Source organism: Meriones unguiculatus, chromosome 8, assembly GCF_030254825.1.
Source record: "Meriones unguiculatus strain TT.TT164.6M chromosome 8, Bangor_MerUng_6.1, whole genome shotgun sequence".
In the NCBI taxonomy this organism is placed as follows: domain Eukaryota; kingdom Metazoa; phylum Chordata; class Mammalia; order Rodentia; family Muridae; genus Meriones; species Meriones unguiculatus.
The window spans coordinates 45581501-45604488 of NC_083356.1; the positions used below are offsets into that span (position 1 = coordinate 45581501).

General features: G+C 38.3%; 1 protein-coding gene across 2 annotated transcripts in view; it reads left to right on the forward strand.

Annotated features, from left to right (window-relative positions):
- The window catches only part of Taf2 (TATA-box binding protein associated factor 2), a 61913-nt gene extending 39979 nt beyond the window's left edge, over positions 1–21934 (forward strand). The window contains exons 22-26 of one of the 2 annotated variants that reach the window (XM_021650065.2): positions 2368–2477; positions 6754–6983; positions 8880–8985; positions 14167–14289; positions 20400–21934. In XM_021650065.2, coding sequence (XP_021505740.1) covers positions 2368–2477; positions 6754–6983; positions 8880–8985; positions 14167–14289; positions 20400–20659 — 829 coding nt within the window. In that variant the 3' untranslated portion in view covers positions 20660–21934. The remainder of the gene's footprint in view (positions 1–2367; positions 2478–6753; positions 6984–8879; positions 8986–14166; positions 14290–20399) is intronic. The other variant, XM_060389411.1, reaches the window with a different exon arrangement.
- The last annotated feature ends 1054 nt before the right edge of the window (positions 21935–22988 follow it).

Genomic DNA, 22988 nt, shown 5'->3' on the forward strand with positions numbered 1-22988 from the left:
CAAAACCAAACAACAACAAAAACAAAACAAAAAAAAAACAGCCATCATGGTGGCTAGAAAGATGGTTTAGTGGTTAAGAGCACTAACATCTACCATCTGTACTGGGATCTGATGCCCTCTTCTGGCATGCAGGTGTACATGCAGATAGATAGAGCACTAATGTAAATAAATAAATAAATCTTTAAGCCAGGCTTACATGCTTGTAATCCCAGCACTCAGGGAGGCAGAGGCAAGTGGATCTCTGAGTTTGAGACCAGCCTGGTCTACATAGCAAGTTCAGGATAGCCAAAGCTACATAGCAAAACCTTTTCTTGAAAAACCGAAAAAAAAAAAAAAAAAAAGAAAAAGAAAAAGAAAGAAAAGAAAAGAAAAAAATACAGGTATAAGAATTATTTGTATTTCTTTTCATATAACTTATTTTCAGTTGTGTTTAAAGCTATATATTTCCTTTTTTCTTTTTTTTAACAGCCTTTTAGTAGTCTTGTTTTTGTGCAGTCTTTAATGTCACATCTCAAAAAGGAGCCAGTAAAGTCCACATCTCCCACTTATACAGGCATGCAGCAGAAGGGCAGTGAGTTTAATATCTGTTTTTCTTTCTTTCCTTTTTTTTTTGAGACAGGGTTTCTCTGTGTAACCTTGTCTGCCTGGACTCACTTTTTAGGCTGGGCTGGCCTCGAACTCACAGTGCTCCACCTCTCTCTGCCATCCTGAGTGTTGGGATTATAGGTGTGTGCCACTGAACCCAGCTGTGTTTAGTATCTTAAGCTGCACTCAGCCGGTCAGCTTTCCTCTCATCGCCTCCCCAATTGAAAGTCCAGCTGGATGTCCTACTGTTGATAGTACAGTGTAAAGATTGCCCAGAATCTCAAGTCTGGCCATCATCTGTGAGTTCCATCGCTTTCTTTTCTCCTTGCTTATATCCAAGAGCCTAGTTCCTTCTTAATTCTTACATTTTTGCTTACTCTAGTCCTGGCTATGTATTTTCACTAAATTCTAGGCTCCCATCAGGGCTTTCTCACCCATTTTTCTATTCTTCTTTCTATGCTCATAGCATCAGATATTTTCATTTTAAGATTTTGTTTTGGAGGCTGGAGAGATGGTGCAGCAGTTAAGAAGACTGACTGCTCTTCCAGAGGACCCAGGTTCAGTTATCAGCACCCACATGGCAGCTCACAACTTTGAGATCTGACACCCTCACACAAACATACATGTGGGCAGAACATGAATGCACATAAAATAAAAATAAGTAAATTATTAAAAAAAAGATTTTGTTTTATTCTTTGTACCTAATTACCTATAAAAAAAAACTGCCTCTGACATAATCTGATTGGCCTGCTCTTTGATCACCTCCCCCTGAGTGGAGAGCAGCCTTACCAGGCCACAGAAGATAACAATGCAGCCACTCCTGATGAGCACTGATAGACTAAGATCAGAAAGGAGAGGAGAACCTCCCCTATCAGCAGACTTGGGGAGGGGCATGCGTGAAGCAAGGCGAGGGAGAGTGGGACCGGGATGGGAGGAGGGAGGGGTTTATGGGGGGATACAAAGTGAATAAAGTATAATTATTAATAATAACAAAACAAAACTGCCTCTTATGAGTGAAAACTGCTGCCATGGAGTTTAACGTTTACTCCTGAAAATATTCTCCCTACTTGCCTCTTATCATATGCAAGTTTTGTGCTTGCTTGTTCATGACAGTGTCTTGCTATAAAAACACAGCCTAGCTTTGAACTCGCCACTATTCTTCTGCCTCAGCCAGAGTGGTTTACTGAAATGCAGCTTACTGTGAAGACGCTCCCCACTCCTTTTTTTTTTTTCTATGTTTCATTGTTAAAATGTGTTTGCATATTTCCATGCTTTTCAGGGGTGCTGTGATAATGAAGTTTATATTAATATTAATTTGGACTGTTGGCCCATGTTTGAAATTTTTTTACTATTGTCCTGTTTTAAAGATTTTTAAAAAAGATTTTCATACTTAATCACCAGGCAGTTGTTTGGTTTGATTGCGTCTGTTTTTAATACTCTTACAAAATGAATGAGATGAACTGGGCGTAGTGGTGCATGCCTCTGATCCTAGCACTCAGGAGGCAGAGGCAGGTGGATCTCTTGTGAGTTTGAGGCCAGCCCGTCTGAGTTTCAGGACAGCCAGGGCTACAGAAACCCACTGTCTCGAACAACCGCCACCCCTCACCACCCCCAAGAAGGAAAGAGATGGTTAAGATTATATAGTAAGATTGTAGAAGACCTTGTTCCATAATGGGAAAGGAGAAAATAGTTTTACTATCTTCTAGAGTGTCTTCTATTATTAATAGTTCCATTCAGCAAATGGTCAGTAAAAATTCATTTGTTTATTTTTCATTCTTGCAGGCATAAGATTCTAAACATGTTGACAAAGAATCCACCATTTACAAAGAACATGGAGTCTCCTTTATGCAATGAAGCCCTGGTAGATCAACTCTGGAAGCTCATGAATTCTGGTAAGAGAGCAGTTAATTTTTTTTTAACTTTGTTTGATTCTTTGTGAGTTTCACATCATGCACCCCAGTTCATGCACCCAGGGGACTCCTTGTCCCCTCCACCCTTGCAACCTCCCCCGAAAGAAAATAAAGAACAAACAAACAAAATAAGCAAAACAGAGCATAGAGAACATCTGGTCGTGGCAACTAGTGTGTCATGGTGTGTCCTACAGTTTATCCCTTCGTCTGTACATCTTCACTTGCAAACAGTCATTCCAGTGAGTCACTGGTCTGTTTTGAAAAGACCAGTAACTTTTTAAAACTTATTACTTATTTCATTTTACAAAAGATTTTTCAAGGATATGAGAGAGAAAGAGACAGAGAGACAGAGTAAGAGTGTGTGAGTGAGTGTATAACCTGGAGCTTACTAACTGCCTCAACTGGCTGGCCAGGAAGCCTGATGATGTTTGTTTCCAGCTCCCTAGTGTAGGAATCACAGGTTCATGTAATCATGCTTTTACATGGGTGCTGGGATCAAACTCAGGTCCTTATGGTTAAGTTGAATGCCTTTGTTGTGTGACCTACTCTAGCAACTCCTCCCATTTCTCTTTTAAAATAGGTTGCTAGGTTTTCACATGAAGGTGATAACAGCTATTAAGGATGTGTTCACTTTGTTCCATATGGTGGTTGCAGAAATGGAAAATAGTGCAAGTTTTTTAAGTAGTTAAAGGGCTGTACACATGAACCTTCATAGTCTTCCCACCTCTTTTTCTTGGCCTCCGGTGGCTTTATTCAGAGATTACTAAATTTTTCATTTTTCAGGACGGTGAGCGAATGTAGAATAACAGATAACCTGCAGTTTTAAAGACTGCATACTGTGTTTACATCTCAGAGAATATGCCTTCTTATCGTAGTGTGAGTTTACATCCAATGAGGGAGGTCAGGGAGTGGAAGGACATAGTATGTAGGGCACTAGCGCTTCAACCAGTTTGCCAAACATAAACCTAGCTCAGTTGTTACTCTTTGTATAAGGAGTTTAAACTCTGCCAAATGCAGAGTTTACCAAACTCTTTACCAAATGCAGGCAGTAAGATCTGCTTCTGCTTCTCATATATTTGAGCTTTGTGTGTAGTCGGGGAATCAAATCCAGGATTTTTATTAATTAGCTATACGTTCAGCAGCTCCTGTAGTCACTTATCTCTAAGTCATTTTTATGTAATTCATTAGTTACTAATTCTGAATTTATCAATGTCAGATATGTTGGAAGATAGTTTTTGTTGTATCTCTTAAAAGATTGAAATTATAATACAGCTTTTGGTTTGAAAGGTTTAGTCAAAAGCTAGGCTGAAATTATTTTGCATAAACAGTTGTTGCAACTAGAGGGAGACCAGTAGGTATTTATTATAGTGCTTAATTTTTATTTTCTTACACTTAAAATTTTTTAGTATGATACTTTATTGCCTCTCTAGAATATGGAAATAATTTACCATGCTATCCCATTGCTAACTCATTGAATCACGAATTCTAAATTCTAATGCTTTAATTTTTATACGTAGCTTACTAATACTGAAATGCTAAGGACTGTATAACTCCTGTCCTCTTATTTCACAATAATTGTGCATAGTCGTGGGAAGTATATCAGTGGATGGCCTTTGTCTTTACAAAAATAAAGCAATTATAAGAATATACCATGTATATGAATCTGAACTAAGATACTGCTAGTTAACTTTGCCTACTCACAAATGATTGTTGCTAAGAGCACAGAGTTTAATATTTTAAAATGTTTTGTTACCTTGAAGACATCATTGTCTCTTTTACTTAGATTCAGGAGGTAAGCACACATTTCAGAAACTTTTGAAGAATTATTCAGCAGTAAATCTTTCGCACAAAATGTGCCATATCAAACATTAATAAGAATATGTGACTGATCATAATAGCTCACAAAAGTGAGGAAGGCATAACAGTTATAAAGTATTCTCTTATTACCTTTTGAGAGAAGTTTTTGGACAAAAGGAATGATTCTTAAGATTAATGGGACAGTTTGACCCCATTAGAAGATGACAGACAAATTAAGTGTCCAACTGATGTCTTGTCTTTGTGATAATATCTGATACAAAGAGCCATGCATGGTGGCACATGTATGTAATCTCAGCACTTGGGAGGCAGAGGCAGGTGGATCTCTGTGAGCTTGAGGCCAGCAAGGTCTACAAAGCGAGTCCAAGACAGACATCCAAGGTCACACAGAGAAACCCTGTCTGGAAAAACAAAAAACCAAACAAACAAAAACCAAAAAAACCCCAAGTATCTGATATAAAGTACAGTAGCTGCTATACTATATGGAGATTCTCCATGTAAGTAATTGACACTGGACACTGAGGTCAGTGAGGCTGTAGTTCAGAGCAGTTTCCTGGTCAGCTTTAAAATGTATAAATGGCTAGAAGCAGTGAACAGTAAAAGTAACATGAAAAGCTGGAAGAGTATGTATTTACAAGATGGTTTTAGAAAACACTGAATGTTGATTAGGAAGCTGGACTGAACCTCAGGATAGAATGAACCTTATACAAGAAGCTGCTTTATGTTGAATTTTCAAAGATTGTTTTCATAATAAGAATTATATAATCATGTTAGAAAATAATATACAATTGTATGATGTCACTATAGATTTGAATGTATTTGGCCTTTGGCGAAAAAAAGCACCTCTCTGTCTCTGTCTCTATCTCTCTGTGTGTGTTTGTGTCTGTGTATGTGGTGATCTGTATTGTATTGTATGTATGTTGTTGTGATGGTAAGGTTTTACAATGCTCGAGAGCAAGCCTTGGACCTGGAAGGTGATATTTCAGAGCTGCACACTAGCTACATTCCAGGCAGAAACATTTTAAAGTAACACCTGGCATTTTCTAACTCTATATTATAATTTTAATGGTTATTCTTTTATGAATGGTGCCATATTATAAGCAAAGATGTTAAAATCATTAAGCCACTAAGTCTTACTGAATTCTGTGTGCCTTTTTTTGCTGGGTTTCCTGGGTTATCTGGTAAACAATATATAAAATTATGTCAGGAATGAATAAACTGTACTGGGGATGTGGTTCAGTTGGCAGAGTGCTTACCCAGCATGCACACAGCCCTGTTTTTTATTCCTGGAACCATATAAACTTAATTCCTCTCTAATTCTAGGACTCAGGAGCTGTATCAAAATCAAGATAATACTTCAGTACTTGGTGAGCTCAGACCAGCCTGAGCAGCATTAGATTGTCAAAAACAGGCTAACTGGCAATGATTTAAGTGTGTAGACTTTTAAATATAGGTTCCACTTAATGTATGTAGAAGAGAAGATCATAGGCATTAAGGAAAAGATACATAGGTATAGAAAGATTGGCTTAACTGATTTCAGAAACTTTAATAAATATTTAATGCAACAATGTGAAGATGTTTAACAGAGTATTTCTTCCTCTGTAATAAACCCATGTTTAGAATTATGTTATATCAAGTTGTACTGTACTTAATTTTTTTTTACCACGTTTAATGATTTTGTATGGGTGTATGTGTGTGATGTGCACATGTTTGCATGAGCAGAGGTCAGAGAACAACTGTTTCTCTGTCAGTTTCTCCTCTTCCACTCTGGGTCCCAGGGATCAGCTTCAGGTGGTCAGGCTTGGTGGCAAGCATCTTTGCCTGCTTAACCATCTTGCTAGCCCCATTTTATTATCCTATTTAAAACCTCAAATTAATAAATTCATAGATAAGATGTATGTTTTAGTAATTGAATACTAATATACTAAGAAATGGGCAGAGAAGAAATGCATGTGGAATAATTGCTGAAGAGGAAGAATGGAAAGAAATGTTTAGAGTCAGAACAACCATCCTATTTAAATCTTGTTTTACTTGAGCTGGCAAGTTGGTGTGGCTGATATAGGCACTTGCTACCAAGCCTGATGGTTTAGGTTTGACCTTTAGAATCTACATGATGGAAAGAGAGAACTGATTTTTGCAGAGTGCCCTCTTGCTTACAACACAGCATCTGTACATGCATATATATATATATATATACATACATACATATATGCATATATGTATATACATCTGTACATATATATGTACAGGTGTTATGTATGTTATGTACGTAGGTATGTATGGATGTAGGTATGTACGTAGGTATGTACATACATATCTACAAACATACCTACGTACATACCTACTCAACACACACAATTAATTAATAGATTTTTAATTTCTGAAGTTGTTTTTGTAAGGCTAACGATGTGGTAGTGAAGTTCTCTCTTTGTCTGCCTCTTAGGTACTGCACATGACTGGAGGCTGCGGTGTGGTGCTGTGGACTTGTACTTCACTCTGTTTGGCCTCAGTAGACCTTCCTGTTTACCTTTGCCAGAGCTTGGGCTTGTTCTTAACCTAAAAGAGAAAAAAGCTGTCTTGAATCCTACTATAATTCCAGAAGCCGGAGCAGGCAACCAGGAATCTACGAATAACCCAGGCTGTCATGCACAGTTGGCTGGATTTCAGAACCCTGTGAGTATCGTATTAGTATAGAAGACAGAGCCTCACTATGCAGCACCCCTGAAGAGGACAGTGTCGTCCGTGAATCAGTCAGTTTTCTAGCCCAGGTCACTGCCATTTTAACCCCATAGCTCATGTTTGCTTAGCATTTTAAAATTCATAAAATGCCGCTGCCATCACATGAGTAAATGTAACAAGTGTGCTCCAGTCTACTTGTGTGATGATGTAAGATTCTTTTGGCCCATAGGATTTCTCCTCTGCATAGTACTAAATAAGACTGCATACAGAGTCAGTTCATAGAGCCTGTTAGACAGCAGCCTGTCTTGTCTGTGTGGATCAATGGCAGCTGGTGGGACCCTGTCTTTGAGTTGCTTGCTGCACAGGATGAGTACCTGGCAAGTGGTTTTGAATGAAAATAAATAATGAGTAATCTGATGATTTGGGAGGAAATGGTACAATACATTTTTTTTTTTATTTGTGGTTTTTGCCTTTAGAAAACCTTTTCTTCCTATTTTTCCACTGTAAATTGCCAGACTCTGTAAAAAGAACGTGTGAATCATTTCACTATAAAAGGAATTTTCCAGAAATAATTTTCATACTGATGACACAGTGTCTGCCATTCTCAAGCCTTCCATTTTCAGCAGTATTCAGACCAGACTGTAGCCATTGCCACTAGTGTTTTGATACTTTATGATTTACCTAAAGTTATCTGAAATATAATCATGTTTGTAAATGTCAAGTGTGTCCTAAGGTTTGGTTGGAGAGAATTAAGACAAACTCTTACGTGGAAGGAAGAAGTCCTGTTATAAAGAACACCCCATGTCTCTCTCTTTCTTGTCTCTGTCTCTCTCTAGCTCATTCTCTTGCTCTCTCTGATGTACCTGTGTGCACACTTCAGGTAGTAGTAACATCAGAAAGTACAGCTTTTTAGGGCTGGTCAAATGACATTAATTAAAAACATTAAAAAATAAATCTTCAGAAAAAATAAAGTTCTTTAGAGGAAAAAAAATCTCTAAAAGTTGACAGACACTTCTGCCCCCACAGAAGATGGGAAAGGGCAAAAAGTTCTTACATTGATTCCTGATAACTTTCAGTCACTGGCATGTTCTAATCTGTATGGTTGTATCAGTAGTTCAGTTTTTAGCTGTATACGAGGTGCTTTCCAGAAATCTAATTTTGGTTCTAAGTATTGCCACAGGAAGAGGATCACGATGTAATAAGCATACCATGTTGTGAGCAGGGGTGAAGAGGAAGGCTGGAACCACTGGGGTCCCCTCTAGAGTGGATTCTGGAGAAGAATGAGGCAAGCATTGAAGGCAAGCTCAGCATCCGAGGAAGAAGAGGCAGTTACTCTGTTAGCTGTGTAGGACCTTTCTGGACACCGTCTAGATAGTTTTCCGTAGCAGGAACACATTTGAAAGACCGACTTGTTAAAGAAGTGAAGTCTCCTAAAACATTCCTTTTAGTTATTTAACTTATTGCCTATTTCTTCACATCTGGGCTGGGAACTATGTGTGCACATTCCACCATAGTCACTAATGGGCTTCATGATAATATTTTGTTTTATTGATTAATTGATTGATTGATTGATTGATTGATTTTTTTTTCCCCTCAAGACAGGGTTTCTCTGTGTAGCTTTGGCTGTCTTGTCTTTATAGACCAAGCTCACCTTGAACTCACAGAATCTGCCTTCCTCTGCCTCCCAAATCCTGGAATTAAGGGCATGTGCCACCACATGCAGCTCATAGAAATAATTTTTTTTATTTAGTACCTTTGAAGAGAAGTCACTGTTTTCTTTTAAGATTATAGTGGATCTGTTCTTTGGTCTCTCTTCCACTTGTCCTGAAGGGCACTCTCTGAACATAAAGTGATGCCATGGCTCTCTATTCTTTTTTGTGTGTGCTCTAGTTTTCAAGTTCTCAAGATGAGGAAGAGGTTGATATGGATACTGTTCATGATAGTCAGGCCTTCATTTCCCATCATCTGAACATGCTTGAAAGGCCATCCACTCCAGGTAAGGATAATGTACCACGGTATTGGGGGAGGTGGAGATTGTTACTATATATGTGTTCTAAGGTCTGGTCCTTGATTTTTAAATGAGCAAGTAAAATGAGAAATCAATATAAAATTCTTAGATTGCATCAGTTTAATTTACATTGATAAAATAATAAATTGTAGAAAATACTTTTTAGAGGTTTGGCAAGATGGCACAGTGTGTACAGGCATTGGTTGTACAAGCTTAGCACTCTAGTTCTGTGTATGGAACCTTCCCTGCAAAGGTGGAAAGAGAGAACTGACCTCATGAAGTTCTTCAGCTTCTGTCTATGAATTATGGCATATGTTCGTGCTTGTGATGCATGTGCGCACAGAATTAACAAGTACTTCTTTCAGTTTGTTGTATTGTATCGGTTCTCTACATGGTGACTTCCAGGCCAGCCAGAGCTACATAGTGAGGCCCTGTCTCACTCTTCTCCTAAAATATTTGGATTTATGTAATATTTACTCTTAATGATACGACTATAGTTACATTTATTTATTTTTTTTAAATTAAAGGCAGTGTGTTCCATAATGTTACTTTTTTTGGTCTTCCTGTTCCATATAATTTGATATTATAGATTTTCATGTAGTTCTTAACTCCTGTATTTTTTTTGTTGATTGTGCCATCTTTGTAATAACTACAAATGATAAATTTATGTCTATTTCATTCTGTTTTGCATGTGTACAAGTATGTATGTATATGTTCATGTGTGGATACACGTGTGTACGGAGATCACAACTCTGGACATTCTTCAGTCACTGTCTACCTTTTGTTGAGACACTGAACTTTCAGCGATCTGCCTGTTTCTGCCTCTTCTCTAGCCACTGCTAGAATAACAGCATGTGCCAGTGGACCTGCTTTTTTTTTTTTCCCCCGGTGGGTTTTGGTGGTCCAAACTGAGGTCCCTATGTCTATGAAGCAAAAAATTGACCCATTTTCTCAGCTTAGATTTATTTTTAAACTTTTTTTTTCTATTATGCATTTGATCCTAGCCTGTACTTTTTTTAATGGACTTTATGTACCCTTCATTAATCAGTTTTATGGGCCCTCTGTATCTCTTAATGGATTTTGTTTGGAACCCTACATTATCAGATGTCACAAGAGCTGTATCAGCCTGTTTTCAGCCTGATTGCTTGATAGAGTGCTGAATGTGCGTTCATGAGATGTGTTTCTTGTAGACAATTGTTGGCTCCCAGTTTTCTAGTCCAGTCATCTAGTCTTCCTTGCTTTTTAAATGTTTTTACATTTTTATACATGTGTACAATGTGTGGCGATTATGTTCACCCTGTTGCCTTTGGCATCCCTTTCCTCTAAACCTGTTATGTTCTCCACCTAGTACTCCTGTGGCTGGGCCATTAGGTAACAATACCACTCTTCAACAACCATTAAAGTAATTACCACGAGGAGAAATGTGACATTACAGATACCCCTATTCATGATGGGGAGTGTGCAGATGTCTGTACTGTTTAATGCTAGGTCTTCTGTATCACAGGCTGCTCTTGAACTTGCTGTGTAGTCAATAGTGAACATCTTATTTTTCTGCCTTTCCCTCCTAAGTCCTGTGATTATAGATGTTCATTACCCTTTTTTTAAAAAATTTTTTCTTTACAATTTATTCATTATATGTTCTGATTGAACCCCCCTTCCTCCACTCCCCCAGTCCCATCCTCTCTCCTTCTTTCCCTATCCCCTTCCCCTACTCCACTGAAAGGGGAAGTTCTCTGCTATTGCCATCTGCCCATAGCTTGTTAAGTCTCATCAAGACTGTCTGGATCCTCTTCCTCTGTGGCCTGACAAGGCTGTATCATCAGGGGCAAGTGATCAAAGAATAGTCAACCAAGTTCATAATAGAAGGGAGTCCCTGATCCCCTCAGTCAGAGATCCACATGAAGACTGAGCTGCCAATGAGCCACATCTGAGCAGGGTGTCTAGGTCTTCTCCGTGCATGGTCCTCGGTTGGTGCATCAGTCTCTGCCGGAACCCCTGGGTTCAGATCTTTTAGTTTTGTTGGTCTCCTTGTAGGGCTCCTGTCCCCTTGATTTCCCTCTAATCCCACTCCTCTTTTCCTCTGTAAGACTCCCTGTGCTCTGCCCAAAGTTTGGCCCGGAGTCTCAGCATCTGCTTTGACCCCCTGTTGGGTGAATCCTTTCAGAGGACCTTCTATAGTAGACTCCCATCCTGTTTCCTCTCTTCTACCACTTCTGGTGTCTATCTATTTGACATTCTGAGTGAGAGGTAAGCATTTCCCTAGGGTCCTCCTTATGGTTTAGCTTTTTTAGGTCTGTATAAGGCTGTCCTATATTATACGGCTAATATCCACTTATTAGTGAGTGTATACCATGCCTATCTTTCTGTTTCTGGGTTACCTCATTCAAGATGATCTTTTCTAGTTCCATCCATTTGCCTGCAAATTTCATGATTTCCTTGTTTTTTAATAGCTGAGTAGTATTCCATTGTGTAGATGTACCACAATTTCTGTATCCATTCCTCCGTTGAGGAATAGTTAGGTTGTTTCCAGATTCTGGGTATTACAAATAAAGCTGCTATGAACATAGTTGAGCAAATGTCCTTATTGAATGGTGGGGCATCTTTTGGGTATATGCCCAGGAGTGGTATAACTGAATCTTGAGGTAGTGCTATTCCCAATATTCTGAGAAAGTGCCAGATTGAATTCCAAAGTGGTTGTACAAGTTTACACTCTCACCAGCAATGGAGGATGGTTCCCTCTCTACATCCTCTCCAGCATGTGTTGTCACTTGCAAATAGACCCATATCTTCACCCTGCATAAAATTAAAGTCCAAGTGGATCAAAGATCTTAATATAAAACTAGACACACTAAATCTGTTGGAAGAAAAAGTGGGGAAGAGTCTTGAACTCATTGGCACAAGAGACAACTTTCTGAACAGAACATCAACAGCTCAGGCTCTAAGATCTACAATTAATAAATGGGACCTGGTGAAACTGAAAAGCTTCTGTAAAGCAATGGACACTGTCAGCAGAACAAAAAATCCTTCACCAACCCTGTATCGAATAGAGGACTAATATCCAGAATATATAAAGAACTCAAGAAATTAGACACCAACAAACCAAATATTCCAATTAAAAAATGAGGTAAAAAGCTAAGCAGAGAATTCTCAACAGAGGAATATGGCAGAGAATCACTTAAAGAAATGTTCAACATTCTTAGTCATCCCAGAAATGCAAATCAAAACAACTCTGAGATTCCATCTTACACCAATCAGAATGGCTAAGATCAAAAACTCAAGTGACAACCATGACTGGTCTTAGAGTAGGCTGGGAATTGAACCCAGGGTTTCATACATGCTAAACAAACACTGTCAACTGACCTATGTCATTTTACAGTCCCTTTACAATTTTCAGTGTTCTTTATTTGCTCTCTATGTTTTAAATTTTCACTGTTACATATCATGGAGAGGGTATTCTCCACTCATGTCTAGTTCAGCTTCTTGTATTTGGATGCCTTATTTCTCTATATTTGAGGGATTCTTTAGTATAATTTCATTGAGATTTGATCTTTAGTGTTTAGTCTCAATTCTTCCTTCTAGTCTGTGGATATTCTTCTTAGGTTTTATCTTTTTTAAAAAAAATTTTAGTCTTTTATTAATTTTTATTTTATGTACATTGATGTTTTTGCCTATATGTATGTCTGTGTTAGGGTGTCAGATCCCCTGTAACTGAGGTTACAGACAGTTGTGAGCAACCATGTGGGCACTGGGAATTGAACCCAGGGCCTCTGGAAGAGCAACCAGTGCTCTTCACCACTGAGCTATCTCTCCAGTTTAAGGTTTTTATCTCTTATCATATGCCACAGTTCTTAGATATTGCAATCATGCTGTTTTGCTTTTTGTTTTTTTTCCCGGAACCTCCTTATTTATTAGTATTTGAATTCAGTATTTATTTTCTTTGTAGTGTGTGATTGGTGTGTGTGTGTGCATGCCTCACTACACATATGGAAGTTACAGGATAATTTGTAGAAGGCAGTTCTCTCCCTTCTACCATGTGGGTCACAGGAACTGTAGTCAGGTTTTAGGCTTGGCAACAGAACCTTTTCCTTCATCAACCTAGCCTTCCATCCTCATCCTCATTCTTCTGCTTAGTTGAATCTTTTAGTTAAAAATGTCACTGTAGTTTTTATTTAATTCATTTTTTTCATTTCCTGCATTTTTTCTTAAATCTTAGTTTCCTTCCTGAAATTTTCTTCTACACTGCTGACTTCCTAAATCTATATTACTCAATTCCATTCTGCTTTAACAATTTTCTTCTCTGTGTTGCTGAGCTTCTCCATCTGCTTGTTCATACCATATTCAAGGCCAGTCATCATTTTTGCTTGTTAAAATTTTAGGTATTTCAGTGTCTTGAGTTCAATAGGTGAGGAGGTAGTCTCTTTGGGAGGAGTCGTGTTGCCTTGCTTTCCATATTGGGTTTCTGTGTTGCAGTTTATGCCTCTGTTGGTCTGGACACTTCTGATTTTATTATTGATCAGCCTAGTCATGAGAGTTCATGTACTGCCACTCAGAACAGAAAACAAACTGCTGAGCCAGTAACAGCAAACTGTAATGGACACAGTAGCACACATAAGATCAGCTAAAGCCTGCTGACACACCACTAATGTCCTTGGAGAAGAAGCGAAAAACTGTTATATTACTGTTACCTCCTTTGTACATAAGTTTGGGACTAGAATCAGACCTCTAGACTCTATTATAATTCTGTTTTGTGTTTTAGCATTAGAGCTACTTCTTGTTTTAAATGCATTTGTAATCCCTAAGTAATTTTGGTGTATTTAGTAAGTTTGATAATTGAAATGCTTTTAGAAAATTTTACAAACTGTATGCAAATACCATATTTATAATAAAATTTAAGAAGTCACTCCTGTGGCAGAGTATAGGGTCTGGTTTATGTGTTTGGTAGGTCTTTCAAGTTATTGCCTCTCGTGTGAATTTTCTCAGATTGAGACATTAGGACAAAAGATTAAATTATTTGTGATCTTTAGTAGTTTTAACATTGTGTTCTTTTTATGATTAGAGTTTTACTAGCATTGAACTATTTCTGATTTTAAAGCTAACATGTGAAACCTGTCAAGCTTTTTTTCTGCTTTAGGAAACAAAGAAATCCATTTTCCCTTTTTGATCTTATAGGGCTTTCTAAATATCGACCATCCAGCTCCAGGTCTTCCTTAATGCCCCAGCAGTCATTAGGCTGTGACATCACACCAACCACAAAACCCCAGTGGAGTATGGAGCTGTCTCGAAAGGGACAAGGTACAACTAGATATTCATTTATCTGTCTCAAGCAAATCTAAATTCAGAGTTGATTTATTAATTAAAAAATACTGGGAAGATAGAGAACTTAGTTTTCTTATAATATATTGGTTTTATATTATGTAAATTTAAAGACTTTCAGATTAGTGTTTATCTGTTTCAAAAGTTTGAGTTTGTGTTACAGAAATAACAACAAACAATGATGAGAAAAAAAAATCATCTTTCATTATGCTGTTGCATACCCATTGTAATAACTTAAATATTTGGTCTTGCCTTGCGGTCAAATGATAACTTCTATACAAACCTTACAATCTGTGTCACTGTACCTTCATATAATCCACTTATATCTCACCTAATGCTCAGGATTGCTGTTTCATTCATGAAAATTTTGTGCTAGACAGAGACAACTTATATTTAAAGTATTCCATACCGGGGGCTGGAGAGATGACTCAGTGGTTAAGAGCACTGTTTGCTCTTGAACTCAAGAGGTCCTGAGTTCAATTCCCAGCAACCACATGGTGGCTCACAGCCATCTATAATGAGATCTGGTATGCGGGTGTACATGAAGGTAAAGCACTCTATTTGTGGTAAAGGTGGGCTCTGCCAATCTTGACAACCTGACTTTGATCCCCAGAACCCACATGGTGGAGAGAGAGAATTGAAGTTTTCCTCTGAGCTGTACAAACACACAGAAGTGTAGGCTGGCTTGGGAAAGGAAGTTCAGCTGGCTTGTCCTTATTACTTAGTCACCCATTTTGCATAGTCTTCTACTTACTGTGCTCCTCTGTTGCTAATTAAGCAAAGATTGTAATGAATAGCAACTGCCAGATGCTATGAACTACCAGGAAACAAAGATTAGGTTTTCAAATGTTGAAGGAAAAGGAGTAGGAAAGAAAGCCACACAATTTTCTCTTCTGAAGACTGGGTTTTCCAAAAGTCATTGGTAAACCTTACATATCTATGGATTTCTGCTTATGTTTCAGTGGGTGGATTTTGCTTGGGTAATGTATGCTTTTGTATGATAAAAACAGAAGTGGAATGTTTATTGTTTTGAGGAAGGAACTTGGGACCAACTGTGATTAATAGTAGACTTCAGCCAAAAGCATCAGCTCAAAATACTTTAGTGCTAAGACCATAGGCCGTTGTCTGCCGAAAGCTTTTTGTGCGGTGTGTACAATAGATGTGTGTACAATAGATGCACAAAAAAAATGACACAGTACATTTCAGAAGGAATCTAGTTGGGGGACTGTTTCTTTGGTGCCCACTTCCTTTTTCCTCACTTTTCTCACCTCTCTTGTCCTTTTCTCCTCACGTGTGTGTGTGTGTGTGTGTGTGTGTGTGTGTGTGTGTTCGTTCCTGTTTGCCTGTATTCTTGTTGTAAGCTGTGTGTAGCTAGAGATTGAACCAAAATCTCCTACATGCTAGATGTTTTCTAAACTATATCCCTAACCCCTGTATTCTCTTAACTTGGGTTTGTTATAATTTTGCTAATTTGTTGTACATATTAAATTTTTACTACATATGGAGAGTTTTTACTAGTTTGAAGTTACAGCTTATGCTTTTTCAAACTTCTTAACATTAGTTTGAAAGTGATTCTTTGACCTTCTCCTTACTGATATTAAAGTCAATTCTGCATTTCTGAGAGTCATGCCAACTGCTGTTCCAAAATGAATTTGCATACATTTGTTTGAATTTTCTTAGTGATGTAGAAATCAACTGTATAGAAAGCAAATTTTTAATATCTTCCTGTACTTACAGTGTGTGGTTTTGTATCATTGTTATAGTATTACTTTGAAAAACAAGCTTTCAGTTTTATTTTTGTAGTTTCTTCCTGGTATTATCCAGTCTCATCTTTTGGGAAGACCAGGGGAAGCTAAATACAGAACTAGAGGTGGAAAATAGGGAAGCCTGGAAAGTAGAGATTAGGTGTTAACCATGTTAGGGAGCAAGAATAATAGTTAAATTGAATAATATATTAAGCCTTAGTATATTTTTTAAAAATTGTGTTGCAAAGCCGGGAGCCACGGTTCATGCCTGTATGCCCAACACTCAGGGAGGCAGAGACAGGCGGATCATTATGAATACAAAGCAAGCCTGGTCTACAAGGCAGATCCAGGACAGCCAAGGCTACACAGAGAAACTGTGTCTTGAAAAACAAACAAACAAACAAACAAACAAAAATTGTATTTGTGTGGGCATGTGTGTGCTGTAGCTTGTGTGTGGAGGTTTGGAGAAGCTTGGGAGAGTTGGCTCTCTCTTTCCGTCATGTGGGTTCCAGGGTTAAAACACTGGTTGTTAGGCATGGTGCAAGGACCTTGAACACTAAACCATCCTTCTGGGCCTTAGGTTGTAATTTTTAATGTTTATATAGAGTTCCTTTATAACTTCCACTATGTTGGTGCCGTTAGTTCCTTAAGACTATTGAGCACATGGTGAAAATTCACCAACTTTTAGAATTTAGAAGACCTTTGTTTTACAAAGGGTAGTATTCTAAAGGTATATGTGTGTGTATGTGTGTGCGTTTTGATTTCCAATATAGCTTTTTTCCTATCACATTTAGACACTGGAAAAGGTAGTTTTTCCAAACAGAAGAAAAGCTTTTTTAACAGACTACAAATAAGCAACGGAACTCTCAGTCTACTTCCTTTCTCATTTGTACATTTATTATTTGTGTTTGTGTACATGTGCTTATGTCACAGTGCACACATAAAGGACAGTTTGCAGGAGTCAATGCTCTCCTTCCACCAAGTGGGTTCTGGGATCACACTCAGGTTGTCAGGCTTGGTGGGAAGCATCTTCAACTATTGAGTCATTCTGCTGACTCCAAGGAGTACAAATGTCACTCTTAGCTGGTGTAACAGTATTTTTGTAGGAGCATCAGTCACATATCATCTTTTGGGATATCAGAAATTCAGTGTTGGTCTAAACCAAGAAATACCAAATAAGTTGGTCCCAAAGGGGAGATCTTCTTTTTTGCCTCCCATCGGAGCTAGGGAAAGGAGAGGTGTGAGAGTGGTTCCCTTCATTACCTTCCTTTTCCCCTTTCCTGAGGTAATAGACAGGAATAGACAGGAAGGGCTGTGTGGTTCCAGGAGTGACAGGTTTGAGCATTGTAGAGCCTCTCCCTCCCAAAACTGAGCCCCTTCTCCACCACAAGGTTGGAGGCAACAGGACTGTCTTCCAAGTTTATTTAGTGATGGCAGGGGTGAAGACAGAGGGGAGGGAGTGACAGTGGAACGGATGGAGTTCCCTAGTGGTTTCTGAGGGCAAGAGGACAGTCCTGCAGCTGCCTCAACTCAGGCTGCTGGATTATGTAATGCCTCCTTGCATAATTCAGAAAACACAATTCTAGTACTTGAAATCTTACTTTGAAATTAAAACAGTTTGTTTTAAGAAGCTTGGATGTTTTCCCTAGAGATCTTTCTTTTGGAACTCAAGATGAAAAACAGACTGACTTTCCTTTTTTAATCTTTAAATTCCAATGATATATTTTAACATCTTATTTTTAAATTTAGTCTAAAGAAACAACAGAATGCATGTCTTTTAAAACAAACTACAGGCTTTGTCTTAAATATGAACATACACCTACCTAATGTAAATGAAGTCAATAAAATTAGCAGATTATTCAGTTTCTTAAGAATTCTTATCAGATGGACTTTAGGGCTTGCAAGTTAGGCTTCTGTTAAGTACTTTTTTTGTTTGTTTAACATCTGTTAAGCTGACTACAGCTTGTTTGTTTATTTGTTTAAGTTTGGTCTTAGGGAAGATGTTACATTGGGCAGAACAATTCAGAATATCTTTTGTATAACACAAATAAACAAATGACACTATTTTGAATTAGTGTATCTCCTTCCTCTACTATATCTGCTATCTAAGATAGGAAAGGTGTTTCAAGTCACTGAAGGGTCTTTGTTAGATCAAAAGTGACTGCTGTCCATCCATGCTGCACCATGTCCTTTTTTTTTTTTTTTTTTTTTTAGTTTTTAGAATGCAGTTGTTTCCGTCAGTGCCCACAGAGTCCACACTGCAATCATCTTGTCATTACCTTTTTACATTTACATTCTAGTCTATATCTTTTTCTTCCTCTACCTCTGCGATGGATTTGTTAGATTTTTTTTTCCTGTTTTGGTTTTTCAAAACTTTTTTTTTTTTTAAGCATTTGTGTGTGTGTGTGTGTGTGTGTGTGTGTGTGTGTGTGTAGACTTGGCTGTCATGGACTTACTTTCTAGACCAGACTGGCCTCAAACTCACAGAAGGAAATCATATTTTTATCTATAGTTTTCAGATGTATATTTTACTGTTTATATGTGATAAAGTTAACATAATAGAGTTCCTTTTAATTTCTGTGAAACTGCAGTCCTGTCTAGACACATCGTTGGATTCAGGCTTGTCAGTGGTGTATGTCTCCATTTAGAAGAACCCCATATCTGCTAGACTCTTTCATGAGGTTAACTATTGTCGATGCTCAAGGTCCAGATGCATTAATTCATTGAGGATTACAAAGTAGTGTTCTTATTAATCTTTCCATTTTTATTTATAAGATGTATTGTTTTTATAAAGCTAAATTCCTCTTTATTATCGCTCATTATTATGAGCCATATAGGAAAGTCTAGATATATACCTAATTCTCTCTGAGCATTTAATAATTTTCAAAACAATGAGTACATTGACCAGCATTCTTTAATGGTGATCAGTTTCAGTTCATAGCATTTATTATTCAGAATTAGCTTTGAAATTGCTGATCTTTAGACATCTTTAAAGGTTGACTCCTGAGTCTGTTGGACAAGTTCCTTGTTGTTGTATCAAATGCATCAGGATCATTCTATACCTGTTTGGAATCAAACTGGACTCAGTGCTTTGTCACAGGAGCCTGTAGATTTGGTCACCCAGATTCTTAAAGCTAACTTCCTGTGTTGTCATAGAAGTCAAGCAAAATTCAAGATTTATTGTTTATTCAAGTATCCTATTGTGAGCTATGAGGCCTGCAGGTAAAGATGAATTCAGCTTTGAAGTGGTTGTAGGTAGTCCCTGGAAAAGAGTAAACCCACAAGCATGTATTTGGCCTTTGCCTCTGCTGGAAGCACAACTTCTAGAATCACAGACTTTTCTGAAACCGGAGCAGCTTGGCCACTGTTTAGAGTGATGACGAAACTGCAGTGCAGGACCTGGAGCTCTAGAAATGCAGAGTTAGCTTAGGCAGTTGCCAAACAGAGTGGTGGAGGACAGCAGGCGATGAGCTGGGAGCTCGGGTGTTTATATGGCTTTAACAGTATTCCTTTTCCCTGTTACCTGTCTCTGCTTTGTGAGATATGAGTGGTTTTCTGTACTTCTAGCATGAGGAGCATACTTAATTCATTTAAGATTGAAGTTAAGATCATATACATTTTGTGACACAGTTTTCTTGGTCAACAAGTTACTATAACTGAAGGGAGTATTTGAGGTGACTGAGTCAATTTTTAGATTAGATCCAGTACATACTAAAGGCTAACTGTGTGATCTATAACACAGTCTCCCGAGTTTCAGTTCCTATCCTTTACTGACATGACTGTTGTCTTTAGGAAAACATTTCCTTTCATAGGCTTTCCACTTTTCTAGTCCTTTATTGTATGTACTGAATCTTCCAGAAGAGTTTCCTTTTACCTATACATTCCCAGAAATCATTGAAGGAAATAAAGGAACATTTAATTTTCACTAAGATACCATTATCAGCAACTACGGTAGTATGTTTGTATATTGACAATTTTCCAAGTGCCTCAATAAAGTTCTACCCTCTTCCATAATAGTTTAGGGCAGAGCAGTATTTTAAGGAGTTATATTTTCATTGGCCAATGTACATTTAGAATATAGTATACAGGTAGTCATTGTTTGATCATAATACTTACAAAATATTAATGTTCAGTGAATGGTTTGCCAATGTACTGGCATATGTTATAATTTCTTATAGGCCAGATGGACCTAAAATAGTTGCCTTCTGGCCAAGATGCTGGCAGTTCTATTGAGCTAGTTAGCTGTCGTATTTGTATAGTCCATGAGTCTGTCATCAGCTTGCTCTGAGGGTAGCTCTACTTCCTTGCTATCAACAGAAACTCATTTGTGTTTTAATTTTGAAGGTAAAGAGCAGCCTTTGGAGATGAGTGTGCATCCCATGGTAGCGGCTCCACTCTCCGTGTTTGCTAAGGAGTCTATGTCCTCCAGACACAGCGAGCACCATCACCACCATCACCACGAGCACAAGAAAAAGAAGAAAAAGCACAAGCACAAACACAAGCACAAGCACAAACATGACAGCAAGGACAAGGACAAAGAGCCCTTTGCCTTTTCCAGCCCTGCCAGTGGCAGGTCTGTGCGCTCCCCTTCACTCTCTGATTGAGAGTCCCACACAGGAGGAGGGCCTGAAGCCTGGTCCTCTATGGAGAAAGACGCAAGCGAGGAACATGGAGAAACCAGAGTATGCTCCATTTCTGCATTCGATTTCTGTTATTTCAATAACTGGGATCTAAATAGGAATGTGTGTTTTGGTTCTAGATGAACTGTTCCATCCCTCTGTTCTTCTGAAAACACAGAGTGACTTTTTTTTTTTTTTTTTTTTTTTAAATAAAAGCCTTCATGTCCACTGCAGGCCCATTCACATGCTGGTTTATTGTGGACTGCCCAAGTCAGGTATGCTTGAAAGCCTTTGATGGATGTCATAGGCCAGAAGGACATTCAACAGAAGCAACTGCCAGATCTGGAGTACCCAGCATTTCCATGAAATGCTGAATAACACCACTTAGAAATGCTGGAGAGAGAGGCTTTTCTGTAGGACTCATCCCTCTCAACTGCTTTTGTGTTAGCCATAGAAACTAAGCACTGTCATTTATGAGCAGAGAATCTTATATTTCCTTTTACCCTAAAGTACAAAAAGTTTTGAAAGAAATTATTTTTAAAAAATTTAAAGTAACTATCTTTTGATAGTACATTTGGTGATTGTGATGTTGCAATGTAGCAGAACAGTCAGACCCACCATTATTCTCAAATCAAGATGTTTAAATTACATTTTGTTTTGTCTTCCATTAAGTCCAAGTGAATGTGTTCATATGTAAAGTATGTTTTGCTGAATGTGGACAGTTTACACACATAACACATACTCTTTCTAAAATCACTTTCTATATAAGCCAAGCACAGTGGAGCATGCCTGTTGTCCTAGCACTTGGGAGATTACAGGCAAGAAGATCATTCAGAACAGCCTAAGATATGGAAGAATTGGTATCAAAAAAGCAAGGTAATAAGGTCACTCTATATAACAGACACGATGCTTTGAAAAGCTATGTTTATTTGTTGTTTACTAGCTTGGACATAGAGAATGTGGCCAACACTGGAGCATACCAGCAGCAGCTTAAGATACGTGTGCAGGGCTTTGGAATCATATGTTAACAATTTGTATGATTGTGTGGTTTGTTTGTTTTGTTTTTGTTTTCTGTATTTATCAGGTTCTATGTTAAAAAATGGTTTCATATCTATTCAGTTTTTATCATTTCCCTTGTCACTAAACGTTTGACTAAATTCTTAATCTCAGATATGTTTCAAAAAGGATCCAATAATGCTGGACTTTTAAATATACTTTATTTGTATTTAACTTGTTTAATAAATAACTTTTTGAGTTGAACGTTCTGACTTTGTATCGCTTTATCATTTTTTTTTTTTTTTTACCTTCCTGAGCATGTGTGTATAATGCCAGTTCATATTTGCAGAGAGCTTTGATGTGAGTGGGATGCGAACTGTCCCTGCAGCAGGGTAATTTCTGTCGACGGAGGTGAGGGTGAGGTCTCTGCAGAAGAAACAGTATCTTCACGGCGAGGTTGTGTGCAGGGATTAGAAAGCAGCGAACTTGACCTGGACTGTGAGTACGCCGAAGTGTGGTCAGGTGGCGTTTGTTTGTGTTGGTATCTCAGTGCGGTTCTGTCTCCCTTGGAACTCACTTTGTAGACCAGGCTAGGCTTGAACTCAGAGATCATCTGTGCCTGCTAAACATTGGAATTAAAGGCGTATATCACCACAGTAAGGCCTGTGATCAGCTGTTAAACGGCCTACATGACACTTACTGATACAAACTAATTTGAATGTTGACCAACTCCAATTAGTTTTGAAAAATGGAAATTTTTTACATTTTGGTGTGCAGTAGCATGGCATATGGAACTTGGAACTTTGGAATTGCAAAGGAATTATTTGTCATGGGCTGAAGGGAATCAGATTAGCCCGCTGCTTTCTAAAAGCCCTCCTGTACACCAGGTACAGTACTAGGACTTGGCTTTATCTGTGTAATTCTAAGCCAGATACTCAGGAGGGTCACACACTTCTTGGAAAGAACATTTTTTTTCTTTTCCATAATTTTATTTTTCTCATTAGTTACATTTTGTAATTCTGTATCCCAGCTGTATCCCTCATTCCCTCCCCATTCCCACCCTCCCTCCCTCATCTCCCTGCCCCTTTCCAAGTCCACTAGTAGGGGAGGACCTCCTCCCCTTTCATATGACTCCCTTTTGTCAGGTATTTTCAAGACTGGCTGCAAAGTCCTCCTCTGTGGCCTAACAGTACTGCTCCTCCCTTGGGAGGTGGGGAGGTCAAAGAGCCAGTCATTGAGTTCCTGTTAGTAATAGTCCTTGTTCCCCTTACTATGGGAGACCAATTGATTACTGAGCTATCACTGGTAACATCTGAGC